This window comes from Mercenaria mercenaria, chromosome 5, assembly GCF_021730395.1.
Source record: "Mercenaria mercenaria strain notata chromosome 5, MADL_Memer_1, whole genome shotgun sequence".
Lineage (NCBI taxonomy): Eukaryota > Metazoa > Mollusca > Bivalvia > Venerida > Veneridae > Mercenaria > Mercenaria mercenaria.
Window position 1 is genome coordinate 15,285,461 of NC_069365.1, and position 24,061 is coordinate 15,309,521.

The following is a 24,061-nucleotide window of genomic DNA, read 5'->3' on the forward strand; positions in this document are numbered from 1 at the left end:
TTCATCTTTGTACGGAAAGGCACAAGTGCACTGAGCTATTGTTGCCGAACTGTCTAACAAAAATGCAGAATCACATGGAAATTACGGAGTGTCATTTTGAATGGACCTAAAATGTCACTTGGCAATTTCCGTATATACTTTATGTACTAGCTCTCATTTGGCATTCTTCGGAAGTAAATGTAGCTGAACACGTATATGACTTTCCGTAAAGAAATGGAGAATACCAAAATTGCAAACAGAGAAAACATAATTAAATTTTGCAAATTGTCATTGCGGATCCACTATCTTAATATACATGTATTAATTCTAAGGCTCCTGAGGTTTAATTGCAGATGAACTTACACTTTGTGGTCTTAGTAGTGAGCGATATGACGTAAGCCAGACAGGATGTGGGCCATGTAGAGAATTTAGGTACTGCTTGAAGGGAAACAGCTACGAGTGCTTTCGTAACCATATTGGCGACCTTTGCTTACAGAATAATCACTACAAGCCAGAAATGATAATAAGTCAACCAGGAACGCATTATACACTGACGTATGAATCCCAAGACACAAACCGAGGTACGAATTTTTAGATATAATTGTGAGGGGTTTGCTGTACTGTTTGACAACCAAATCTGCTAAGGTAATTGAGCCATAATGAGAATACGCAATTTCCGTTTGTTTACGTATCCTCCATATCCAATTTCGGCATCCTTCGGTCTTAACAGAAACTTATTTGTATACCCTTACAGAAGAAAAAGGCCTGCTGTGTACTCTTGCTGTGTACATACAGCGTATATAATGCGTACATGATGTGTACTGAACTCAAGGGCTTTAAACAGTACGCAGGATATACACCGCACATACACCGATAGTACGTTTGTAGTACACTTTTGACATGCAAATGAGCTCTGCCGCGTACTACTTGCTGCGTACATGCTGTGGACTACATAGTACACAGGATGTACGCTGGAGGAATTTAGTATGCGGGAAATAGTACGCAGCATGTACGAGGCACATACACTTTTCACATGCAAATGAGCCTGCGGTGTACTACCCCTGCGGCGTACATGCTGTGTACTCTTGCGGCGTACATGCTGTGTACTCCTGCGGCGTACATGCTGTGTACTCCCGGCCCGAGTCCTGCGGCGTACATGCTGTGTACTCCTGCTGCTGTGTACTCTTGTGGCGAAACTGCTGTGATAATCATAATGTTAATTCCTTACCCCACCAACTTTCATATGCAAATGCTGATCATTTGGACAGAAAAAAACAGAAAAAAGATAAGTGACATGCATCAATAAGTATTTACCCTTACCAAAATAATGTAGATTGATGTTATCAAATAAATTAGTATGCTTTTCTTCATCCACTTTTCAATGAAATAAATCAATTTTTGTAGCATGTAATTTGGTAAACATTTGAAGAAAATGGCGTAACTGCATCAAGGGGAAACAACTTTAATGCAACTAAATATAAGTGTTATGATTTATTATAGACGATGTGTGCGTAGTATGTATTTATTTTGATTAAAATCAATCTGAGAACAATCTAGGACTGGAATTATACAAGCATTTATACACTTTTACGTCCGTAAAAAGTAGCGCACCAAAAAATGTTGGACTGATTTTTTCCAATGGGGCGAGCGCAATTAGCCGAAAATGTTCTGAAAATATACGAGTGGCAAATCCGATGAACAACGTTTTACTTTGGTGAGGCCTTAATGAGTTAACATAATGAGCATTAAAGCCTTTATAAAACATGATAGAATGGTGTTTTGCTTAAGAGTATGCAAATAACAGTGAGAGCTATTTTAAAATTCGGGCGCTGTTGAGGCATTATCTTGGTAATTATTTCATGTATTACAAAATGTAATGCAATGAAGTTCAAATAAGGCTTTTCAATTATCCAGGTTAGAAAGCTCCAGGATCAATTCAAAATGAAAAAGAATATATTTTTACACTGCATGCAAGGTGCAGCTCAGAAATCACTAAGATGTAAGCTTCACAAATGAACATTGCAAATAGTTTGGCAAATTTTCATTGTTCAGAATACCGGTAATCTGAACTATTCTATGCTATTAAGATAAGAGTTACTCGGAAATCAAGTTCTTGCTTCCAAAAAAAAAAAAAAAAATGTACAAATCCTTCCTGCATGAAGTGTACTTCAGACTTTCACCTAAAAAAATTCAAAGTATAAACACCAAACGAAAATGAACAAGTCCCTCATATATGAAGTTTACTTCAGACTTTAACTTATAAAAAAAAAAACTAAGTATAAATGCCAAAAGAAATTGTACAAGTCTTTCCCGCGTATATGAAGTGTACTGCACAAATTTCAAAGTATCTGCGGTGTACATGCAGTGTACTATTTTCTTGTACAAGTCCCTCCTGCTTACATGCAGTGTACTCCTTAAATTTTCAGAGTCTGTGCTGCGTACTTGAAGTGTACTAGTGACCTCCTGCGTACATGCTGTGTACTCGTCGAAATAGTACGCGGCATGTACGCGGCATACAGTGTATGTAAAATGTACTCCTCTGGCGTACTACTGTGTTCGCGGCATATACACAGCAAATACGCAGCATGTACGCCACAGAGGCTTGCTTCTGTAAGGGTAACAACCTGTGAATGCTGAAATTGCAAAAGGCGAATACGTAATTAGTAACGAGGTCTTCAGCTGTGATAGTGGGGACTTTTCAATAAGATATTTCTATAATGTACGTCTTACAGACTTTTCATAGCAATGTTCTATTGGGCAGTTATTTGAATTTTACATACAACTACCAGTGTATATAAAATAAAGTGCTTATATGAGAATGAAACTGTTATTTTAAGAAAAGCTCTTAAAGCTTTACATTTACAGGGGGGGGGGGGGGGGGGGGGGGGGCGGCAATATTATCAGCCCATAATAATTATAAATCTATTTCAGGATATTCAATTATTATCGAGCCCGCTTGCGGTGAGCTCGATATAGTCACCACTTTTGGTTTATGTGCGTGTGTCCGTGCATGTGTGCGTCTCTCTGATTTTGTCCAGACCATAACTTTGACATGCATGGACCAATCTTGTTTATATTTAGCATGAATGTTTACCTCAATGAGAAGGCAGCAAACCCCATGTTCCTATCTCAAAGGTCAAGGTCACAGTTGGAGGTCAAAGGTCAAATTGAAGGTTGTCGTGAGCATTTCTTCTTCATGCATGGTGGGATTTTGATGTAACTTGGCATGAATGTTAACCATTATGAAACGGAGTGTCATGCGCAAGAACCAGGTCCCTAAGCCCAAGGTCAGGGTCACACTTGACAGCTGGCAGGCTCGACATTCTGCCCATGGGCATACTTGTATTGATAAAACATCTCCTTTCTTATGAATATCCAGCACTTTGTGTATATGGTAATGCAGTTAGTCCAATGATCTTTACGGGAAGCATAACACATAATTTCTTATTGCGCGCGATCGTGATTTTGGGTTGCCATGATGACATGTCTCAGACACTCCATTTGTCTTATATTGGATGAGATTAATAGCATATTTACACAGACACTTGGGGTCAGGACCTCTCCCACCCACCCCACTCTCCTTCGCCCCTACCTAAGTTTAGCGAATATGTTTTAGCATTTTAACATGTATTGAGCATAGGTGATGATCATAAAATGCATTTTGTAGCATTTTGGCATGATTTAAAAAATGCATTTTTACCATTCAAGTGGCAAGCAAGTGGTCCCAGTGTCAGTTTCACTGTTGGAAATCTGCTTATATCAAGTGAATGTGAAATTGAAGTTTGGTCATATTATGAACATTAGAATATGAGTTTTTGTTTCTAAATATTTTTAAAATTCCATATCAAGAAAAAAAGATGACCGCGTCGGGAATTGAACCCCCGGGATTTTTGCGGCAGTAGACATTTTCCCATCGTCGTAACCAATAGAACTATAGTGGAATTAGTGAATTATGACTTCAAAATATAGATATTTAAAATCGAAACAGTTTACCTGGAGTAAAGCGTTAAAAACACTGCGATTTTCATCGTAAAAAGTAGTAAAAACAGCAAATTCTCATGTGTTTCCGTAACATATAGTTTGTCAGTATTTAAGTTTTAAAGCCTTCTTAAGAAATATTATATATTAGCATGAAAAGCTTTGCATCTAATTTAGGTTGGTGGTTATACTAAAACATTTTCCTCGATCGCTTATTTCCCCTGAATGATCAGAGGGCGTTTTGCTGTTTTGCACATGCTTATTCTCTTGAATATAATTATAAAGATAATACAAAGTCTTATGTTAACTTTATTGTACCTTGTTCCTAGCCTGCCTGTGATTATTTTTCAGGTTATGATATCAAACAGTGTGAGCCTGGTACCTATCAGAATACAACGTTTAAACCTTCATGTGAGATATGTCCCGGCGGAATGTACTGTACTGTCAATAGAATACAGCCAGATGGTTATTGCAGAGCGGGATACTACTGTCCTAAAGGGTCCAAATCTGAGACAGAAATAGAATGTCCAGCGGGATTTTATTGCCCAGCTAGTAAGCAGACTTATTTAGAGTAGTAGACCGATAATCACAGTCGGGAAACAGAATACCATGTGCACATTGAGCTATATTTTACAATGGAAGAATACAGATTGGTTAAGGATGTAGGATAGTTTTTTTTCTACTGTTAGGAATTTTATCATTCGTTTTTGAGCTTGAAAAACATTAGTTTCTAAAACAAACAAGAGCAGAAAAAATACAGGTCACTGAACGCGTTTTAATTTTACAGGATATTTTCTTCACCCACTTCATAAATTATATGTATAATTGAAAAAATGTTGGTACTTTATAAAACATATAATATCCCTCTTAATGTTATAGGGATTTCAGGTCTTACAGGTTTCTATGAATACAAATGATACCAGTATTATATAAGCATAAATGTCACTTACAAAATCTTTTTCGTTTTTACATGTTGACATAATTACCTCACCCACTTCATTTTCAGTGGAAAAATGTATTTGAATCTACAAAAAATGCTGATGTTAAAATTTGAAAAATATTTTGCAGCTTTATTACACAACAAAATGTTTTAAAATGGAAAGAAAAAAGTTGGAGTCACCATGCATCTAAGAGATTTATTAGAAAAAAATGTTTTAAAACTGGTGAATTTGATATTTTCAATTCTTTTTGCTTTGATTCATACTAGAATTCCTAGATAATATAAAGTGTGATGTTGAAAACATTTATATCTTTTGAAGCTTATTATTATATATATCAGTCAGAAAAATATTAGAACCACACCTGATCTACTTTAATAGATATTTTGAATTACCTACCCCTACCCCATTATACATCTTACATCAGTTTTAGGCAAATGTGGGGCCTCAGTGGCTGCATGGTTGAGGTCGCAAACTTCAAATCACTTAACCCTCATTGCTGTGGGTACAAGCCTCATTCAGGGCGATGAATTCTTCATGTGAGGAAGCCATCCATCTGGCTTACAGAAGGTTGATGGTACTACCCAGGTGTCAACTCGTCATGAAATAATGCACATAGTGGCACCTGGGGTCTTCCTCCACCAGCAAAGCTTGAAAGTTTCCATGTGACCTATGATTGTGTTGGTGCGAAGTTAAACCCAACAACATGAAAATTTAGGCAAATGCTAGCCAAAATTAGGATGAAAAATAAATTTGCAACAAGAAGGATATGTTTGGTCAAATGGTACATTATAGGCCATATTTTTTGCAGAAAGGAAACTTTCATTTATCTTTCAAAAGCAAATGATGATTTCACTTTTTTTTCTTCATTGTTTTAAATACATTGCAAGTGACCGGAAAGAAACTGATTTGATCGATAATCCTTTTTCACGAGAAAAACATGATTGCGAATTTAATAATATATTAATAGTAATTAGCCAATGTAAGCAGTAATATATTCTTTTATCAATTTCTTTTCTCACCTGAGCAATGCTCATGGTGAGCTATTGTGATAACTCTGTGTCCCTCGTGCGTCCGTCATGCATCCGTTTGATGTGTTTAAATCACATCTCCTCCATAACCACTGAATGGATTTTGATGAAACTTGGCATGGATGTTTCTTGGATGGTTCTCTACTAAAGTTTTTCAAACGATTCCTCTTAGTTGCACATAGGGGACACCACAGCTTAAAATAGAAAAATCTTCAAATAACATCTCCTAAACTGATGGTCTGATTTTGAAATAATTTCACACAAATGGTTTGTATGTCACCCTCTACATAGATTGTTAAAATTTTACTGATTCATCAAAAAACATGGCCACCAGGAGGTATGGTAACTTTTCCCTATATGTATATAGTGGAAAGTAAAAAAGTCTTCTTGTGTGAAACTGCTGACTCAATTTTAAGGCCTATGCTATTTTGACAATGCAAAATTCCTATGTAAAACTGAGATTGTCGTAACAACGCGAGAAATGCACGGGGATCAAAAAGAAACTAATAATAATAAAAAAATGTATCTCCGAATAAATTATAAAGTATCAATGACACTCAAAAACATGTCCCAACAGTGCACTAGAAGAAAATGCATAGACATTTTTGGGGTAAGTATTTGGTACCGTAAGTCTCTCATATATATACAATATATATATTCTTCAATCAAGGATATGTCAGTGTAAATGAGCTGAGCGTTAGTTTCCTAAAAAAACGTTGTAAAACTGTGTTACACGAAACACACGTGCACCGCTCTTATACAAAAATATGTCCGCCATGTTTTCTTCAGTGAACGAAATAAAAGGAGAATTTTACCTTAGATTTCCTTATTGTAGAGTACGATTGACTTTCTAATCTATATAAAGCATCACTTTTTTATAACATCTCACTGTCCGATCTTTCTGGTCACTTAACGATCACTCACAATTACAAAATAAAACCAACGTGTCATCAAAATTATCACTTTACACGGCTTCATGGACATCACGGCCTACTAATGTTAAATTTGTAATCATGCGCCAACCAAACAAATGATGAAAGATCGGGACTTTTTAGCTCACCTGAGCAAAAAGCTCATGGTGAGCTATTGTGACCGCTCAATGTCCGTCGTGCGTAGTGTTTCCGTCAACATATTCTAAAAAAATCTTCTTGTTGAAAGCCACTGGGCAGAATTACACCAAACTTCACAGGAATGATCCTTGGGTGGCCCCCTTTCAAAATTATTCAAAGAATTTAATTCCATGCAGAACTCTGGTTGCCATGGCAACCGAAAGGAAAAACTTAAAAAATCTTCTTGTCCAAAACCACAGGGCTTAGGGCTTTGATATCTGGTGTCTAGCATCATCTAGTGGTCCTCTACCAAAATTGTTAAAATTATCCCCCTAGGGTCAAATATGGCCCCACCCCGGGGGTCACATGCTTTATATAGACTTATATAGGGAAAACTTTGAAAATCTTCTTGTACAAAACCACACGGCCTAGGGCTTTGATATTTGGTATGTAGCATCATCTAGAGGTCCTCTACCAAAATTGTTCAAATTATCCCCCTAGGGTCAAATGTGGCCCCGCCCCAGGGGTCACATGGTTTATATAGACTTATATAGGGAAAACTTTGAAAATTTTCTTGTATAAAACCACACGGCCTAGGGCTTTGATATTTGGTATGTAGCATCATCTAGTGGTCCTCTACCAAGATTGTTCAAATTATCTGTCTAGGGTCAAATATGGCCCCGCCCGGGGGTCTCAAGTTTTACATAGACTTATATATGAAAAAAGTTTAAAAGTCTTCTTGTCTGAAACCACAAGACTTAGACCTTTGATATTTGGTTTGTAGCATTGTCTTATGGTCCTCAACCAAAATTGTTCAAATTGTACCCCTGGGGTGAAAAGAGGCCCTGTCCTGAGGGTCCCAAGTTTTATATAGACTTATATAGGAAAAAAATCTTCTTGTCTGAAACCATACGACCTGTGCTTTTGATATTTGGTATGATGCATTGTCTAGTAGTCGTCTAACAAAATTATTCAAATTATGCCCCTAGGGTTAAAAGAGGGCCCGCCCTGGAGTCACTTAGTTACTATGTGAGTTATAGGGGAAAAAATACTTAAAAAATCATTTGATCCTATTTCCAAGACTGTTTAATTATAATTACCTGATGACTCCAAGTAATATGATGTCCCTTGACTGACCTTGACCTACTGACCTACTTTCTTGTTTTTAAAGATAAAGCCTTGAAATTTTGATGACATACACAGTTCTGCACACCAATCGTAAAACTGAATTTCATTGACCATGAATGTGACCTACTGAGTTTTTAGCTCACCTGTCACAAAGTGACAAGGTGAGCTTTTGTGATCGCGCGGCGTCCGTCGTCCGTGCGTGCGTCGGTGCGTCCGTAAACTTTTGCTTGTGACCACTCTAGAGGTCACATTTTTTATGGGATCTTTATGAAAGTTGGTCAGAATGTTCATCTTGATGATATCTAGGTCAAGTACGAAACTGGGTCACGTGCGGTCAAAAACTAGGTCAGTAGGTCTAAAAATAGAAAAACCTTGTGACCACTCTAGAGGTCACATTTTTCATGGGATCTTCATGAAAGTTGGTCAGAATGTTCATCTTGATGATATCTAGGTCAAGTTCGAAACTGGGTTACGTACGGTCAAAAACTAGGTCAGTAGGTCTAAAAATAGAAAAACCTTGTGACCACTCTAGAGGTCACATTTTTCATGGGATCTTTATAAAAGTTGGTCAGAATGTTCATCTTGATGATATCTAGGTCAAGTTCGAAACTGGGTCACGTGCCATCAAAAACTAGGTCAGTAGGTCTAAAAATAGAAAAACCTTGTGACCTCTCTAGAGGCCATATATTTCAAAAGATCTTCATGAAAATTGGTCAGAATGTTCACCTTGATGATATCTAGGTCAAGTTAGGAACTCGGTCACGTGCCATCAAAAACTAGGTCAGTAGGTCAAATAATAGAAAAACCTTGTGACCTCTCTAAAGGCCATATTTTTCATGGGATCTGTATGAAAGTTGGTCTGAATGTTCATCTTGGTGATATCTAGGTCAAGTTCGAAACTGGGTCACGTGCCATAAAAAACTAGGTCAGTAGGTCTAAAAATAGAAAAACCTTGTGACCTCTCTAGAGGCCATATATTTCATGACATCTTCATGAAAATTGGTCAGAACGTTCACCTTGATGATATCTAGGTCAAGTTCGAAAGTGGGTCACGTACCATCAAAAACTAGGTCAGTAGGTCAAATAATAGAAAAACCTTGTGACCACTCTAGAGGCCATATTTTTCATGGGATCTGTATGAAAGTTAATCTGAATGTTCATCTTGATGATATCTAGGTCAAGTTCGAAAGTGGGTCACGTGCCGTCAAAAACTAGGTCAGTAGGTCAAATAATAGAAAAACCTTGTGACCTCTCTAAAGGCCATATTTTTCATTGGATCTGTATGAAAATTGGTCTGAATGTTCATCTTGATGATATCTAGGTCAAGTTCGAAACAGGGTCATGTGTGGTCAAAAACTAGGTCAGTAGGTCTAAAAATAGAAAAACCTTGTGACCTCTCTAGAGGCCATACTTGTGAATGGATCTCCATAAAAATTGGTCAGAATGTTCACCTTGATGATATCTAGGTCAAGTTTGAAACTGGGTCACGTGCCATAAAAAACTAGGTCAGTAGGTCAAATAATAAAAAACCTTGTGACCTCTCTAGAGGCCATACTTTTCATGGGATCTGTATGAAAGTTGGTCTGAATGTTCATCTTGATGATATCTAGGTCAAGTTCGAAACTGAGTCAACTGCGGTCAAAAACTAGGTCAGTAGGTCTAAAATTATTAAAATCTTTTGACCTCTCTAGAGGCCATATTTTTCAATGGATCTTCATGAAAATTGATCTGAATGTTCACCTTGATGATATCTAGGTCAGTTTCGAAACTGGGTCATGTGCGGTCAAAAACTAGGCCAGTAGGTATAAAAACCTTGTGACCTCTCTAGAGGCCATATTTTTCATGAGATCTTCATGAAAATTAGTGAGAATGTTCACCTTGATGATATCTAGGTAAAGTTCAAAACAGGGTCACGTACCTTCGAAAACTAGGTCAATAGGTCAAATAATAGAAAAAGCTAGAGACCATATTTTTCAATGGATCTTCATGAAAATTGGTCAGAATTTTTATCTTGATAATATCTAGGTCAAGTTCAAAACTGGGTCACATGAGCTCAAAAACTAGGTCACTATGTCAAATAATAGAAAAAACGACGTCATACTCAAAACTGGGTCATGTGGGAAGAGGTGAGCGATTCAGGACCATCATGGTCCTCTTGTTTAATATTCTATCATCAGTTTGATCTTTGAAACATGTAGCTCATATTTACTCAGGTGAGCAATCCAGGGTCATCATGACCCTCTTGTTTAAGATACAGCCTTGAAATTTGGATGACATGTACAGTTTTGCACACCGATCGTAAAACTGAATTTCATTGACCATGATTGTGACCTACTGACTTTCTTAATATTTTAACATCAGTTTGACATTTGAAACATGTAGCTCATATTACTCAGGTGAGCAATCCAGGGTCATCATGACCGTCTTGTTTGTTTTTGACGCTTTAGCAAAGAAATTTGTTCAAGCAAGCAGTTAAACATCATGGCCCTCTTGTTCAAAGATATGTTTTATTTCCTGTTATTTTCTGATACTCTAACTTTTAAACAACCGAATTGTATGCACAGAAATAACGAAAAATTTATGCAATATAGCTTTAAGTTTAAATTCTGGGCCTATCTTTTTCCAGCCCAACAACAGACATGTACATATCACAAACCTGGCCTGTCCTCGAAATCAGTGTCAATTAAGGTTACTAGAACATAAACACAATAAATAAACAACCGCTTACTATGTTCTTGTAAGTCCTGTTAGATGAAACGGCTCGTGTTTATACATTCATATATATTCATTATCAGGGCTCCGGAAATTTTGAGAACTCAATCGGTCCGAAACAAAAATCATGACATCGGCGCTACCCCACCCACCGCATTACCAATATACCATATTTGTAAAACGTGATAGAGTAAAGAAATAAGCATGTCATTAATTAAGAATGATTTACCGGTCACCGCGAGTTACCATACAATGAAAACAGTTATTCAGTGTTATATGTGATCGTTACTTTGTTTAAATTTCAATGTTTTTCAGAGAAATACTTGCAGAGATAAAATTGCCGAGGCACTGACACAGTGTACCTAACTAGTCTAAAAGCCAACGCACGTGACTTCGGTACCGTATTCACGGCAGAAACTTTGTGATGTTTCCTCATTCTTTGACGGAATTTTACCAAAAGGTCGCGCGGGTTGGCCACGGATATTTCATTTCACTGGCGTTGTACTTCAGTAAGCAACTACATTTTATAAAGTTATATGTTCTCTTCTGGTGTAAACAAAATTTCATTTTGAAACGTTTTTTAAAAGACCGATTTGATAAACAGTGCCACTCAGGTTTTCTTTATCATTCGTGTTTGCCAGTCCATTTTTTTTTTTTTTTTTTTTTTTTTTTTTTTTTTTTTTTTTTTTTTTTTTTTTTTTTGTACAGTCGGGTTGCAAAGATGATTTTCTATACTTGTTTCAACTGGAGGCCCAACAAATGAATCATGTAATTTTTACAAATCAAGTAATTATAAAAACTATTTATATCAGTTTCCCGTGTGATGTCTCATTAAATGCAGTGACTGTTTGTTTTTTTACCCGTGATTAATCATAACCTTTTGAAATAAACCATCCGACAGATTCTAAATAAAAGAAGTGGATCCCTGTCAAAAGCATTTGGATCCAGTCAGAAACATTTGGAAACCAGTCAAAATTGTTTAATACATTGCAGTAGGCTGTCTGCAAACATTAAAGGACTGATTGCGTCACATGCTTATTACAGACCTAATATCAGACCGTTTGACACATTTATTGATTATCTGAGGGTGCTACCAACAATTTCCTGCTTGGCAGGTGATCATGTATTGAGATTTCAGACTGAAATTTATACTTTTCTCTATTTTTACGGGACTGATTTTTTTTGTTTTTTCACTTCACGAATCGGTCTGAAAAATCAAAAATCGGTCCAAAACCGACAAACCTGCAAATTTCCGGAGCCCTGTTTATCATCGGGAACATTGACAATCACATGTTGATCCTTACCACAAACATGAAAACAGTTACTTTTATGCCTTTGTTTACATTTCAAACATGACGATTCACATCTACGTTCAAGAACGTAAATTTCGTGCTTTCCGACCCACATGGTGTGTAAACTTTTGTAATTAAAAGTATGGTGTATTCAGCAAACCATTTGTAATTTCCGATGTGGTAAATGTCATTGAGAGTAGTTACGTTAACGAAATTTAATTGAATATATATATGTTTTATACTTGCAAAAGAAAAACTTGATGGTCATGGTAGCCCAGGCTTAGAATTCGAATTGGAATTCGAATCCCATCACCGACGTGGGATTAAAAACACACTTGAGGTGTAAAACTTTTCACGTAAGGAAGCCATCTAACTGAGGTTAATGTCTCAATCTAGGTACTAGTCTGAGCACCAAAAAATGTCTGGAGGGGCACCTGGAGCCTTTCCCCACCAACAAAACCTGGGAAAAGTTCATTGTGTCGTTTCGGTGTTACTCTCAATCAAACAAAATAGACATTGTTCCCGTTTTTTTGTTTGTTTGTTTGTTTATACATGTATTTTTATATAAATGAATATGCAAAAAGGGTTTGTTTGTTTCAGTGTAACGTCAAAATATAATGTTACAGTTATAAATCAACAGTGAACGCCACATGTATTATATTTTCAAGAGGGGTTAATGCTTTAATCTTACATGTAAAACAAACATATTCCTAATGTGTAAAAGGTAAAGGTAAATATATATGTATATATGTGTGTACTCGTGGAATTAAATGTTAAGTGTAAAAAGTATATATTCACAGTGCAAATCATCCATGCTAAATAAAACGTACGATATGTTTGCTTTCTCACTGTCTAACATGTCCGAAATGATCTATTCGATTTTTATCATATTTTTCACCTTAAATTAAAGCAAACGTGTTCAGTATAATTTTAAACTTAAACTTTGAAGTTTAGTAGGTTGTAGCATTCTCTAGGTCAAGGGTATTTTTATTACCTTCTGTAGCCAGTCATTATCTATTGTAAAAATGCTTTTTTAACCAAAGTGGAAAATGCAGCTTTCTAAAAGGTCAGTTAGAATTCTCGATGTCATTTGTCAGACATACCTTGAAAAAAATAATATTATTACAAAATTAATACTGCTATTTCTTTTGTTGCACTTTGCGGACTTATGGTAAAGTCATATATATATTTAACTGAGCAGTACAATCCCTGTAAGTGTTTAAAATGAGCACTACGTAAGCGCTCGGGGCCCTTCCCGCACACCATACCAATAGTTCAGACTTCTTTCATGTGTAAAGGTATGTGCATAAAAATGACAAACTTTGCCAACACCTGGTAAATTGTAATGTGTTTTTTAGAAAAGTAATAAACGGAAATAGAAAAATAGCTCTCAGCTCATTTACACGGATAGTTTACCTTTATTATGTATGTTATAGTTTTTCGCAGTTATGCACAATGACATGATACTTACCCCAAAAATTGTGACACGAACATACTGGTAACTTTTCCCACTTTACTTTTTTCATGCTTTTGATGTATTGTCACATTGGAATAACGTTTGTTTTACAGTAACTTCGAAATTCCTCAGAAATAATAACATGTACCCCACCCACCTTATTCATAATTTCAAAATAGCATAGGCCTTAAAATAGTTTTACACAAATGGTCCTTGTGTGACCCTCTCCCAAGATTGTTCAAATTATTTTGATTTGTCAAAAAACATGGCCACCAGAGGACGTGGTCTCTTTTCCCTATATGTATGTTGTGGAAACTTTAGAAAACTTCTTGTGTGAAACTGCTGGCCAGTGGCCAGATTTTAGAATAATTTTATACAAATGATCCTTGAGTGACCTTCTACCAAGATTGTTCAAGTTTCAAGTTTATTGATATTACCCTTACAGAAGAAAAAGGCCTGCTGCGTACTCTTGCTGTGTACATACAGCGTATATGATGCGTACATGATGTGTACTGAAATCAAGGGCTTTAAATAGTACGCAGGATATACACCGCACATACACCGATAGTACGTTTGTAGTACACTTTTGACATGCAAATGAGCTCTGCCGCGTACTACTTGCTGCGTACATGCTGTGGACTACATAGTACACAGGATGTACGCTAGAGGAATTTAGTATGCGGGAAATAGTACGCAGCATGTACGCGGCACATACACTTTTCACATGCAAATGAGCCTGCGGTGTACTACCCCTGCGGCGTACATGCTGTGTACTCCTGCGGCGTACATTCTGTGTACTCCTGGCCCGAGTCCTGCGGCGTACATGCTGTGTACTCCTGCGGCGTACATTCTGTGTACTCCTGGCCCGAGTCCTGCGGCATACATGCTGTGTACTCCTGCTGCATACATGCTGTGTACTCTTGTGGCGAAACTGCTGTGATAATGTAAATTCCTTACCCCACCAACTTTCTTATGCAAATGCTGATCATTTGGACAGAAAAAAACAGAAAAAAAGATAAGTGACATGCATCAATAAGTATTTACCCTTACCAAAATAATGTAGATTGATGCTATCAAATAAATTAGTATGCTTTTCTTCATCTACTTTTCAATGAAATAAATCAATTTTTGTAGCATGTAATTTGGTAAACATCTGAAGAAAATGGCGTAACTGCATCAAGGGGAAACAACTTTAATGCAACTAAATATAAGTGTTATAAATTTCGAAGTATCTGCAGTGTACATGCAGTGTACTATTTTCTTGTACAAGTCCCTCCTGCGTACATGCAGTGTACTCCTTAAATTTTCAGAGTCTGTGCTGCGTACTTGAAGTGTACTAGTGACCTCCTGCGTACATGCTGTGTACTCGTCGAAATAGTACGCGGCATGTACGCGGCATGCGGTGTATGTAAAATGTACTCCTCTGGCGTACTACTGTGTTCGCGGCATATACACAGCAAATACGCAGCATGTACGCCACAGAGGCTTGCTTCTGTAAGGGTATTCAGGGCCCATAAGGACATTTCACATGCAAGACAAATAACACAATGTAACATATATCAGATGGCAAGACAACTATTGTATAACCAAAAACATTCTTGAAATGTGGAGGATAAGACGTCCAATATTTGTTTACCAGAAAATGTTGAGTATTCCATCCTTATCAAAATCTGACTGAAGACGGTACTTGATTGTTTTTTCCTACTTGTGTGGGTGCGTTTGTATGCTTGTGAGTCTATAACGGTGCCCTACTGTTTTCTTATGTGTTGCTTGTTCGTTTTTCTATGTTATTCATTTGATCGTAGTTGTGTGTTTATCTTTGGTACATGAGTGTCTGCGCTATTGTTGTTTACATTGTAGTGCGACTGTTTTTAAAGAACATGGCATTCCCTTGTATACTCATCCTTCCCCACCCCCCCATTTTGCCCCTTACCATTTCCTTCCCCTCCATCAATATTAAGCATAAATTAATATGTACTTATTGGATGTTTGAAGTAAACTCGGCACCATCCAGCCAAACAAATAGAATGTGGATCATTTACAGGCTAACATGATCTTTTTATAAAGTATTGACAATTTCAACAGTTGTCTTTACTAGGGCTGTCATTGATTGAGTCTTAGGCATATCGACGATACCGATATGTCAGAAGACAAATATCGATGATACATCGATATATCGATTATTAAGTTAGATTAACAACCTATTTGTTCATATGCACCTGTAAATGCTATTTTTAGTTTTATTGCCTACTTTTCATATTTCTGTTTGATTGTGTTGTATTTGTATTTATGAAAATAAAAGAAACAAATAAAAATTAACAAAATCTTTCATTTTTATTTTGCCTTCACTTCTCTTTTGCATTTATCTAAATTAACAACTTTGTAAGCTTAATTGTTTTTGAGAGTCTGAGTGTTTATCTGGATAGTTTTTTCTCTCTGTAAAATATCAATTTTTGAAAATGGGAATCGATAATTGATCGACAAAAAAATATTGTTGATACATCGATATTGTTTCTATTGATGACAGCCCTAGTCTTTACAATTACTATCCATTAATAATGAAAATTTTACAGTATTTGGATGTTCAAAATAAAACTTGTCAATATACTTCTTTCTTGTATTAGAAAAATAACTACAATTAAAAAGATAGTGAAATTCATCACCTAAAAGATTAGAAGCACAGAGATGACAATGTCTTAAATCTCTGGGAATATTACTAATTATGTCTCCCCCAGGAGACATATTGTTTTTGCCCTGTCCGTCCGTCCGTCCGTACATCACACTTCATTTCCGAGCAATAACTGGAGAACCATTTGACCTAGAACCTTCAAACTTCATAGGGTTGTAGGGCTGCTGGAGTAGACGACCCCTATTGTTTTTGGGGTCACTCCGTCAAAGGTCAAGGTCACAGGAGCCCGAACATTGAAAACCATTTCCGATCAATAACTAGAGAACCACTTGACCCAGAATGTTGAAACTTCATAGGATGATTGGTCATAAAGAGTAAATGACCCCTATTGATTTTGGGGTCACTCCATCAAAGGTCAAGGTCACAGGGGCCTGAACATGGAAAACCATTTCCGATCAATAACTAGAGAACCACTTCACCCAGAATGTTGAAACTTCATAGGATGATTGTACATGCAAAGTAGATGACCCCTATCGATTTTGGGGTCACTCCATTAAAGGTCAAGGTCACAGGGGCCTGAACATTGAAAACCATTTCCGATCAATAACTTGAGAACCACTTGACCCAGAATGTTGAAACTTCATAGGATGATTGATCATGAAGAGTAGATGACCCCTATTGATTTTGGGGTCACTCCGTCAAAGGTCAAGGTCACAGGGGCCTGAACATTGAAAACCATTTCCGATCAATAACTAGAGAACCAGTTGACCCAGAATGTTGAAACTTCATAGGATGATTGTACATGCAAAGTAGATGACCCCTATCGATTTTGGGGTCACTCCATTAAAGGTCAAGGTCACAGGGGCCTGAACATGGAAAACCATTTCCGGTCAGTAACTTGAGAACCACTTGACCCAGAATGTTGAAACTTAATAGGATGATTGGTCATGCATAGTAGATGACCCCTAACGATTTTTGGGGGTCACTCTGTGAAAGGTCAAGGTCACAGGGGCCTGAACATTGAAAACCATTTCCGGTCAGTAACTTGAGAACCACTTGACCCAGAATTAGGAAACTTCATAGGATGATTGGTCATGCAGAGTAGATGACCCCTAACGATTTTAGGGTCACTCCGTTAAAGGTCAAGGCCACAGGGGCCTGAACATGGAAAACCATTTCCAATCAATAACTTGAGAACCTCTCGACCCAGAATGTTGAAACTTCATAGGATGATTGTTCATGCAGAGTAAATGACCCCTATTGTTTTTGGGGTCACTCCGTTACAGGTCAAGGTCACAGGGGCCTGAACATTGATAACCAGTTCCGATCAATAACTTGCGAACCACTTGACCTAGAATGTTGAAACTTCATAGGATGATTGAACATGCAGAGTAGATGACCCCTATTGATTTTGGGGTCAGTCTATTAAAGGTCAAGGTCACAGTGGCCTGTTCATGTGAAATCATTTTTTGGAAATAACTTGAGAACCACTTGACCTACAATGTTGAAACTTAATAGGATGATTGGACATGCAGAGTAGATGACCCCTATTTATTTTGAGGTCACTTGATCAAAGGTCAAGGTCACAGAAGCCTGAACAGTGACTTGAGAACCAGTAGGCAAAGAGTGTTGAAATTTAGTGGGATGATTGGACATGCCAAGTAGATGATCCCTATTGCAGCCAACCATCAGTGTCTCTTTGACTTTCGCTCCTGACCCCTATTGACTTCTTGCCTATAGGACTTTGCATTGGGGGAGACATGCGCTTTTTTACAAAAGCATTTTCTAGTTCTAATATGCTTTTGTCTGTTAAAACACTCTTACGTTAGCATGACGTTTTTGTTGCTACCAAGAAAGAGCGCTACTGTATCTTATCTGCTATTTTAGATTAGGGGCATATTAGAATCGAAATAATTTATAGCAGAATCGTGTTTTAACACTATTTATACACTCGGGTGGTAATAGGTTGTACAAATAATTATAAGGGTTTGGTTCTCTACCATACTTGTCCAAATTATTGCCCTGGGGTCAAAAAGATGACAATGCTCCTGTTTCAGTGTAAGTGTCAATTTGACCATGTCCTTTCCACCCTAGTTACATTCTACAAGGACATTGCTTAGGACCGTGGCTGTATTTGACATATGTGGGGACACTGTTTGACGTTATTCCGCCATCAATTTCAGTCTATGGCTTTGGGGATGATCACACTGCTAATAAATGCTTTAAACCATCATCTTCAGCAGTGAAAACCCAGGCAATACAAGAACTTGAACAATGTGCTATAACAATCAACAACTGGATGAATGAAAATAACCTCAAAACGAACACTTCCAAAACCGTGTTCATCATGTTTGGTAGTAGGGAATAGTTCACTAGGTGTGCAACTGACGAAATATGCATTGTAGATTATGAAGTGAAAACAGCGAGCTTTATTTGATATCTAGGTGCATACCTGGACAAAAACTTGAATCTAAAAGAGCATGTAAAATGAAAGTGTAGAACAGCGATGCTCAACTACTTCAGAATAAAATGTATTCGGAAATTTCTAACCAAAGAGGCTGCTGAAACTCTTGTGCTGTCATTGGTGATATCCCATTTAGATTATTGCAATGTCATTTTGTAGTGGGGTAAACAAAATGCAACAAATTCAAAACATTTGTGCAAAACTTGTTCTAAATTGAAGAAACTATGACAGTTCCAAACAAGTGCTCTATGATCTTCACTGGCTACTCCTCAAAGCCAGAACTACATTCAAGATGCTCACCTACATGTATACTTGTTCAGTCAGAACTTCTCATAAAACAAACTCAGACAAGAAACTTGCATTCTTTAAATTCCGTTACTGGGTGATTCGTTTTTCCTTTCAACAAGCACAAAACGTTCAGTGACAAAGGTTTTAGTACTGTTGGACCTAAATTATGGAATAAATTGCCTCTCAAAATAAGGAACTCACGACACATTAGATGTTTTCAAAAAGAAGTTGAAAAAAACTCATTATTTTAGAAATTACTTTGCACTCTTTTAGAGACTGCGACTGTGATTTTGAAGATATTGTGGTAATATGAACTGGATGTTTTGTACTAGGTAAATACATTTGAATATGAACAATTTTATCACTAATACGAAAATACAGAAGAGCTGTTTACAAAGATAAAAAAAAAAAACAAATATAACAAGAGCCATGTCAGACATGGCTAATCCCCCCACCGGGCATATCATAATTGAAGGATGTGGTCCGCATCAGGGGTTTTAAGATGTGGAAGAAAGAATAAGTCAGTAGTGAGGTGGTTTACTGCTAAATTTTATTAATTTTCATGAAGAGTATAACTATGATGTTTTTCTATATGGCTACTGTAAAAAGAAGGAATGGAAAGCTAACAGGGAACAAGAGTGCCAGAATGTCACAATATATGCCCGTCAAAGCAAATTTCTTTACTCTAGCAGCTGTATTTGCAAATGGAATGTTAATTTTGTGGTTGTTTAGTAATCATTGTAAGTCTTTTGTTTTTTAAAGTCCACAAAAAAACTCCTTACTAGGTAGAGATACCTTATATATAATAAAATTAATGAAATACACCTAAAACTGGAGAGTAACATCTATGCTGTACCACAGAAAAGTGGTCTTGTTTTTTCCCTAGGGTCAATTATAAAAATGTTACAATATAAGTTATTTATAGTAACAACTAAGGGAAGTTAATCTTTAAAAAAAAAAAAAAAAAAAAAAAAAAAAAAAAAAAAAAAATTGCAAGTCCACACAAAAATCTTTATCAGGAAGAGACTGGTCAAAATACACCTCAAAATTGGATTTAGCATGTTTGTTGTACTACAGAAAAGTGGTCTCGATTTTTCCCTACGACTAGTAATGAAAAAGTTACAATAAAAGCTATTTAAAGTAACAACAAAGGGAAGTAATTCTAAAGAAGGGAACTGCGCATGACACTTCGTCTCATGATGGTGTATAATTGTGCCAAGTTACATCAAAATCCCTCCATGCATGAAGAAGAAATGCTTCAGACAAAGTTATTCTTGTATCTGACCTTTGGCCTCTAAGTGTGACCTTGACCTTAGGCCTAGTGACCTGGATCTTGCGCATGACACTCCGTCTCGTGGTGGTAAACATTTGTGCCAAGTTATATCAAAATCCCTCAATGCATGAAGAAGAAATGCTCCGGACAAGGTTTTTATTCTTGTATCCTTTGACCTCTAAGTGTGACCTTGACCTTAGACCTAGGGACCTAGTTCTTGCGTATGACACTCCGCATCGTGGTGGTAAACATTTGTGCCAAGATATATCAAAATCCCTCCATGCATGAAGAAGATATGCTCCGGACAAATTTCTTTAAGAAAATATGATAAAGGGGAATAACTCAAAAAATAGGCAAGGTAGAGTTATTGTTCTTGCACACTGCACTTCCTCCCAATGTGTTCTATCAGTGTATGAAGTTTGAAGAAAATCCCTCCAGTACTTTTGGGGTTATGCTCCGGACAAAATGTTTTAAGAAAATATGATAAAGGGGAATAAACTCAAAAAATAGGCAAGGTAGAGTTATTGTTCTTGCACACTGCACTTCCTCCCAATGTGTTCTATCAGTGTATGAAGTTTGAAGAAAATCCCTCCAGTACTTTTGGAGTTATGCTCCGGACAAATTTTTTTAAGAAAATAAGATAAAGGGGAATAACTCAAAAAATAGGCAAGGTAGAGTTATTGTTCTTGCACACTGCACTTCCTCCCAATGTGTTCTATCAGTGTATGAAGTTTGAAGAAAATCCCTCAAGTACTTTTGGAGTTATGCTCCGGACAAATATCGTTGCGGACGCACGGACGGACAGACGGACGCACGGACGGAGAGCATTTCTAATATCCCCTTCACCTTTGGTGGGGGGATAAATAAAGGAAACTTTTCGACAACAACCTTTTCCCCGGTATGGTGGTAACACAGTATGATAACCGTACAAGCATATTGATTACCAAACCTCTTGACTCTGGGTCTAGAGGTCTGGTTACCAGACCCCTAGCCACTTCCTTTAATTATTTTGAATTAATTTTTGGCTTAGATTTTGTTAGAAAGAAATATTCGAAGAAACATTTTTTCAAAATGGGGGATATCCTGAAAAAACAATGCTCGTATATCCTTAATGTGAAGAGGTAATATTAGGGAAATAGCCAAGTGTTATTAAAAGTGCATTACAATATGCATACTTCGAAAATAGGATCTGCATTATTATGACATATAAGCATAAATATGAGTTGGGATACATTAACTTTATATAGAGTACAACCTCTCAAGAGTGACCCTCTCTTAAGCAAAAACCTCTTTATAACAACATCATCAAAATTTCCCTAAGCTGAAAAATACTATCAATTTTACCTCTCCAGAACAACAACCTCTACACAACAGTTAATATTTGTATTTCCCAAAGGGTGTTGCTCTACAGAGGTTGCACTGTATGTTATGATACATATATTAGTATATGATTTGAAATGTGTTTGGATATATTTTATCTGTTGGGATACATGTATATTTATATGTGTTGGAATGCATTATTTTGTGTTGGGATACATTTATGTATGTTGATACATATAATATTATATGATTTGAAATGCATTAATATGTTTAGATGCATTTTCATCTATTGGGATATATTAATGTATATACATGATATATTTATATGTGTTTAGTTGTTAGTACCTGTTGGTATGCATACTTTGCATAGATATGCTCATAAAACACAATGTTACATGGTTGTAGTTATTTTCAGGAAGTGAAATTCCTATACATTGTCCGAGGGGAAGATTTCAACCAAATTCTGGCCAGGGGAGCTGTCATGCTTGCACCAGAAGATACTATTGCGCGACTCCAGGTCTTACGGCTGTTACAGCAATCTGTCCTTCAGGTCATGGTTGTGGGTCAGGTAGGGGTATATTAAAACAATTTAAACCAAATTGCAATAGAAGAGCATAATTATTCATAATTTGAAAGCTGATTGCATCAACACTATGAACTGGAGTGTTCATGCAGTAGAAGCTTGATCTTTGATTCTGTATTCTACCTGGGTGGTCTTTGCCAAGTTGGATCACACGTGATGCACTAGCTGTTTTAAGGTAGTTTTGTTTGTTTGTTTTGGGTTTAACGCTGTTTTTCAACAGTATTTCAGTCATGTAACAGCGGGCAGTATATATCTATATATATATATGTATATCTAACCAGTGTTCCTGGATTCTGTACCAGTACAAACTTGTTCTCTGCAAGTAACTGTCAACTTCCCTACATGAATCAGAGGTGGAGGACGAATGATTTCAGACAAAGTGTCTTTTATCAAATCGTCATGGAGAACATACATCCTGTCGAGGGATGGAACTAATCAACCCGAGATCCGTAGATCTGCACTCTCCCTATTGAGCTAAGAGGGCAGGCTCAGAGAAAATGTTATTTGCCAACTGTCAATATGTATCCATTACTTTAATAAAAACAAACACAGAGATGAGCATATAATGATTTCAGACACACTGTCGTTTATCAAATAGTCACGGAGAACATACATCCCGCCCGAGGATCGAACTCAAGACCCCGCGATCCGTAGACCAATGGTCTACCTACTGAGCTAAGCGGGCAGTGTTTTAAGGTAGTAGTGACAATTTCTGTTTGTTTACGTTTTCTCTGTATGCGAATTCGGCAATCTCTGATTATTATGAAAAGTTATTTCTTTTATGACTTTATGATGGAAAATTGCATATTGAGAATACGTAATAGCTCAAAAACAGTTGATTGTCATTACGGGCCCATTATCTTAATGACCCATTTATTATATACCTCAACTTTTTTTGTTTGTTGTTTTGTTTTTGACCAATATATATTAAAGGTGGTCAATCACATTTAAACAACATTTAATGACATTTTTTACTTTTTGTATATTCTGGTAGAGAATTATTTAAGGAACAAAAAGACCGATTACATAGAGTTAGATTCCTATTTGAAATGTATATTTTATTATTTTTATAAAATTTTGTAATTACTCCCCTTTAATATGAAAGTATATAAAAAGCTGGGTATTTCTTTTTATTTCGATACAATGTCTAGTTTTACATTTGCATTTGATAGACATATCAACTATTGAACAATCTGAACCAAAATGCAAGTTTTAAAGCTGTGTGTAGCTTCTGAATTCATTTATTTCCAATCTATCTTGGTTGCGCAACCAAGATAGGCAAAGGGAGGTAATAATAATTTTTCAAACTTGCGTTTCTAATGAATTCCATCTAAATACATAATTTTTAATGCAAATGTTTTACAAATATATTACAATATGTCTAATAGTTATACATTTCCTTAGGCAAAGTATGTTTATCAAATTTATACTTATGATAAAATAATTCTACCTTGGTTGGGCAACCAGGATAGGAAAATGAAATTTTAAAAATACCTCCAGTGAAAATCTAATTTGTATTAAGTGTTAAGTGAACATAAATGAGTGTAAATGATCAGATACTAAAGTTTCAAACAAATCCGTTACATGGCCAAAATCTGATTATCCACCTTTAAAAGAAATCTTCAACGTCTATCAGCTGAATTGTTTTTAGCTCACCTGTCACATAGTGACAAGGTGAGCTTTTGTGATCACGCAGCGTCCGTCATCCGTCCGTCCGTCCGTAAACTTTTGCTTGTGACTACTCTAGAGGTCACATTTTTTGTGGGATCTTTATGAAAGTTGGTCAGAATGTTCATCTTGATGATATCTAGGTCAAGTTCGAAACTGGGTCACGTGCCATCAAAAACTAGGTCAGTAGGTCTAAAAATAGAAAAACCTTGTGACCTCTCTAGAGGCCATATATTGCACAAGAGCTTCATGAAAATTGGTCAGAATGTTCAC

At 36.6% G+C, this 24,061-nt stretch overlaps 1 protein-coding gene across 1 annotated transcript in view; it reads left to right on the plus strand.

Moving 5' to 3' along the window:
* LOC123556528 (uncharacterized) overlaps positions 1-24,061 on the plus strand; it is a 179,490-nt gene that overhangs the window by 18,069 nt on the left and 137,360 nt on the right. The window contains exons 10-12 of the mRNA XM_053544443.1: positions 333-560; positions 4,309-4,509; positions 21,953-22,105. Coding sequence (XP_053400418.1) covers positions 333-560; positions 4,309-4,509; positions 21,953-22,105 — 582 coding nt within the window. The remainder of the gene's footprint in view (positions 1-332; positions 561-4,308; positions 4,510-21,952; positions 22,106-24,061) is intronic.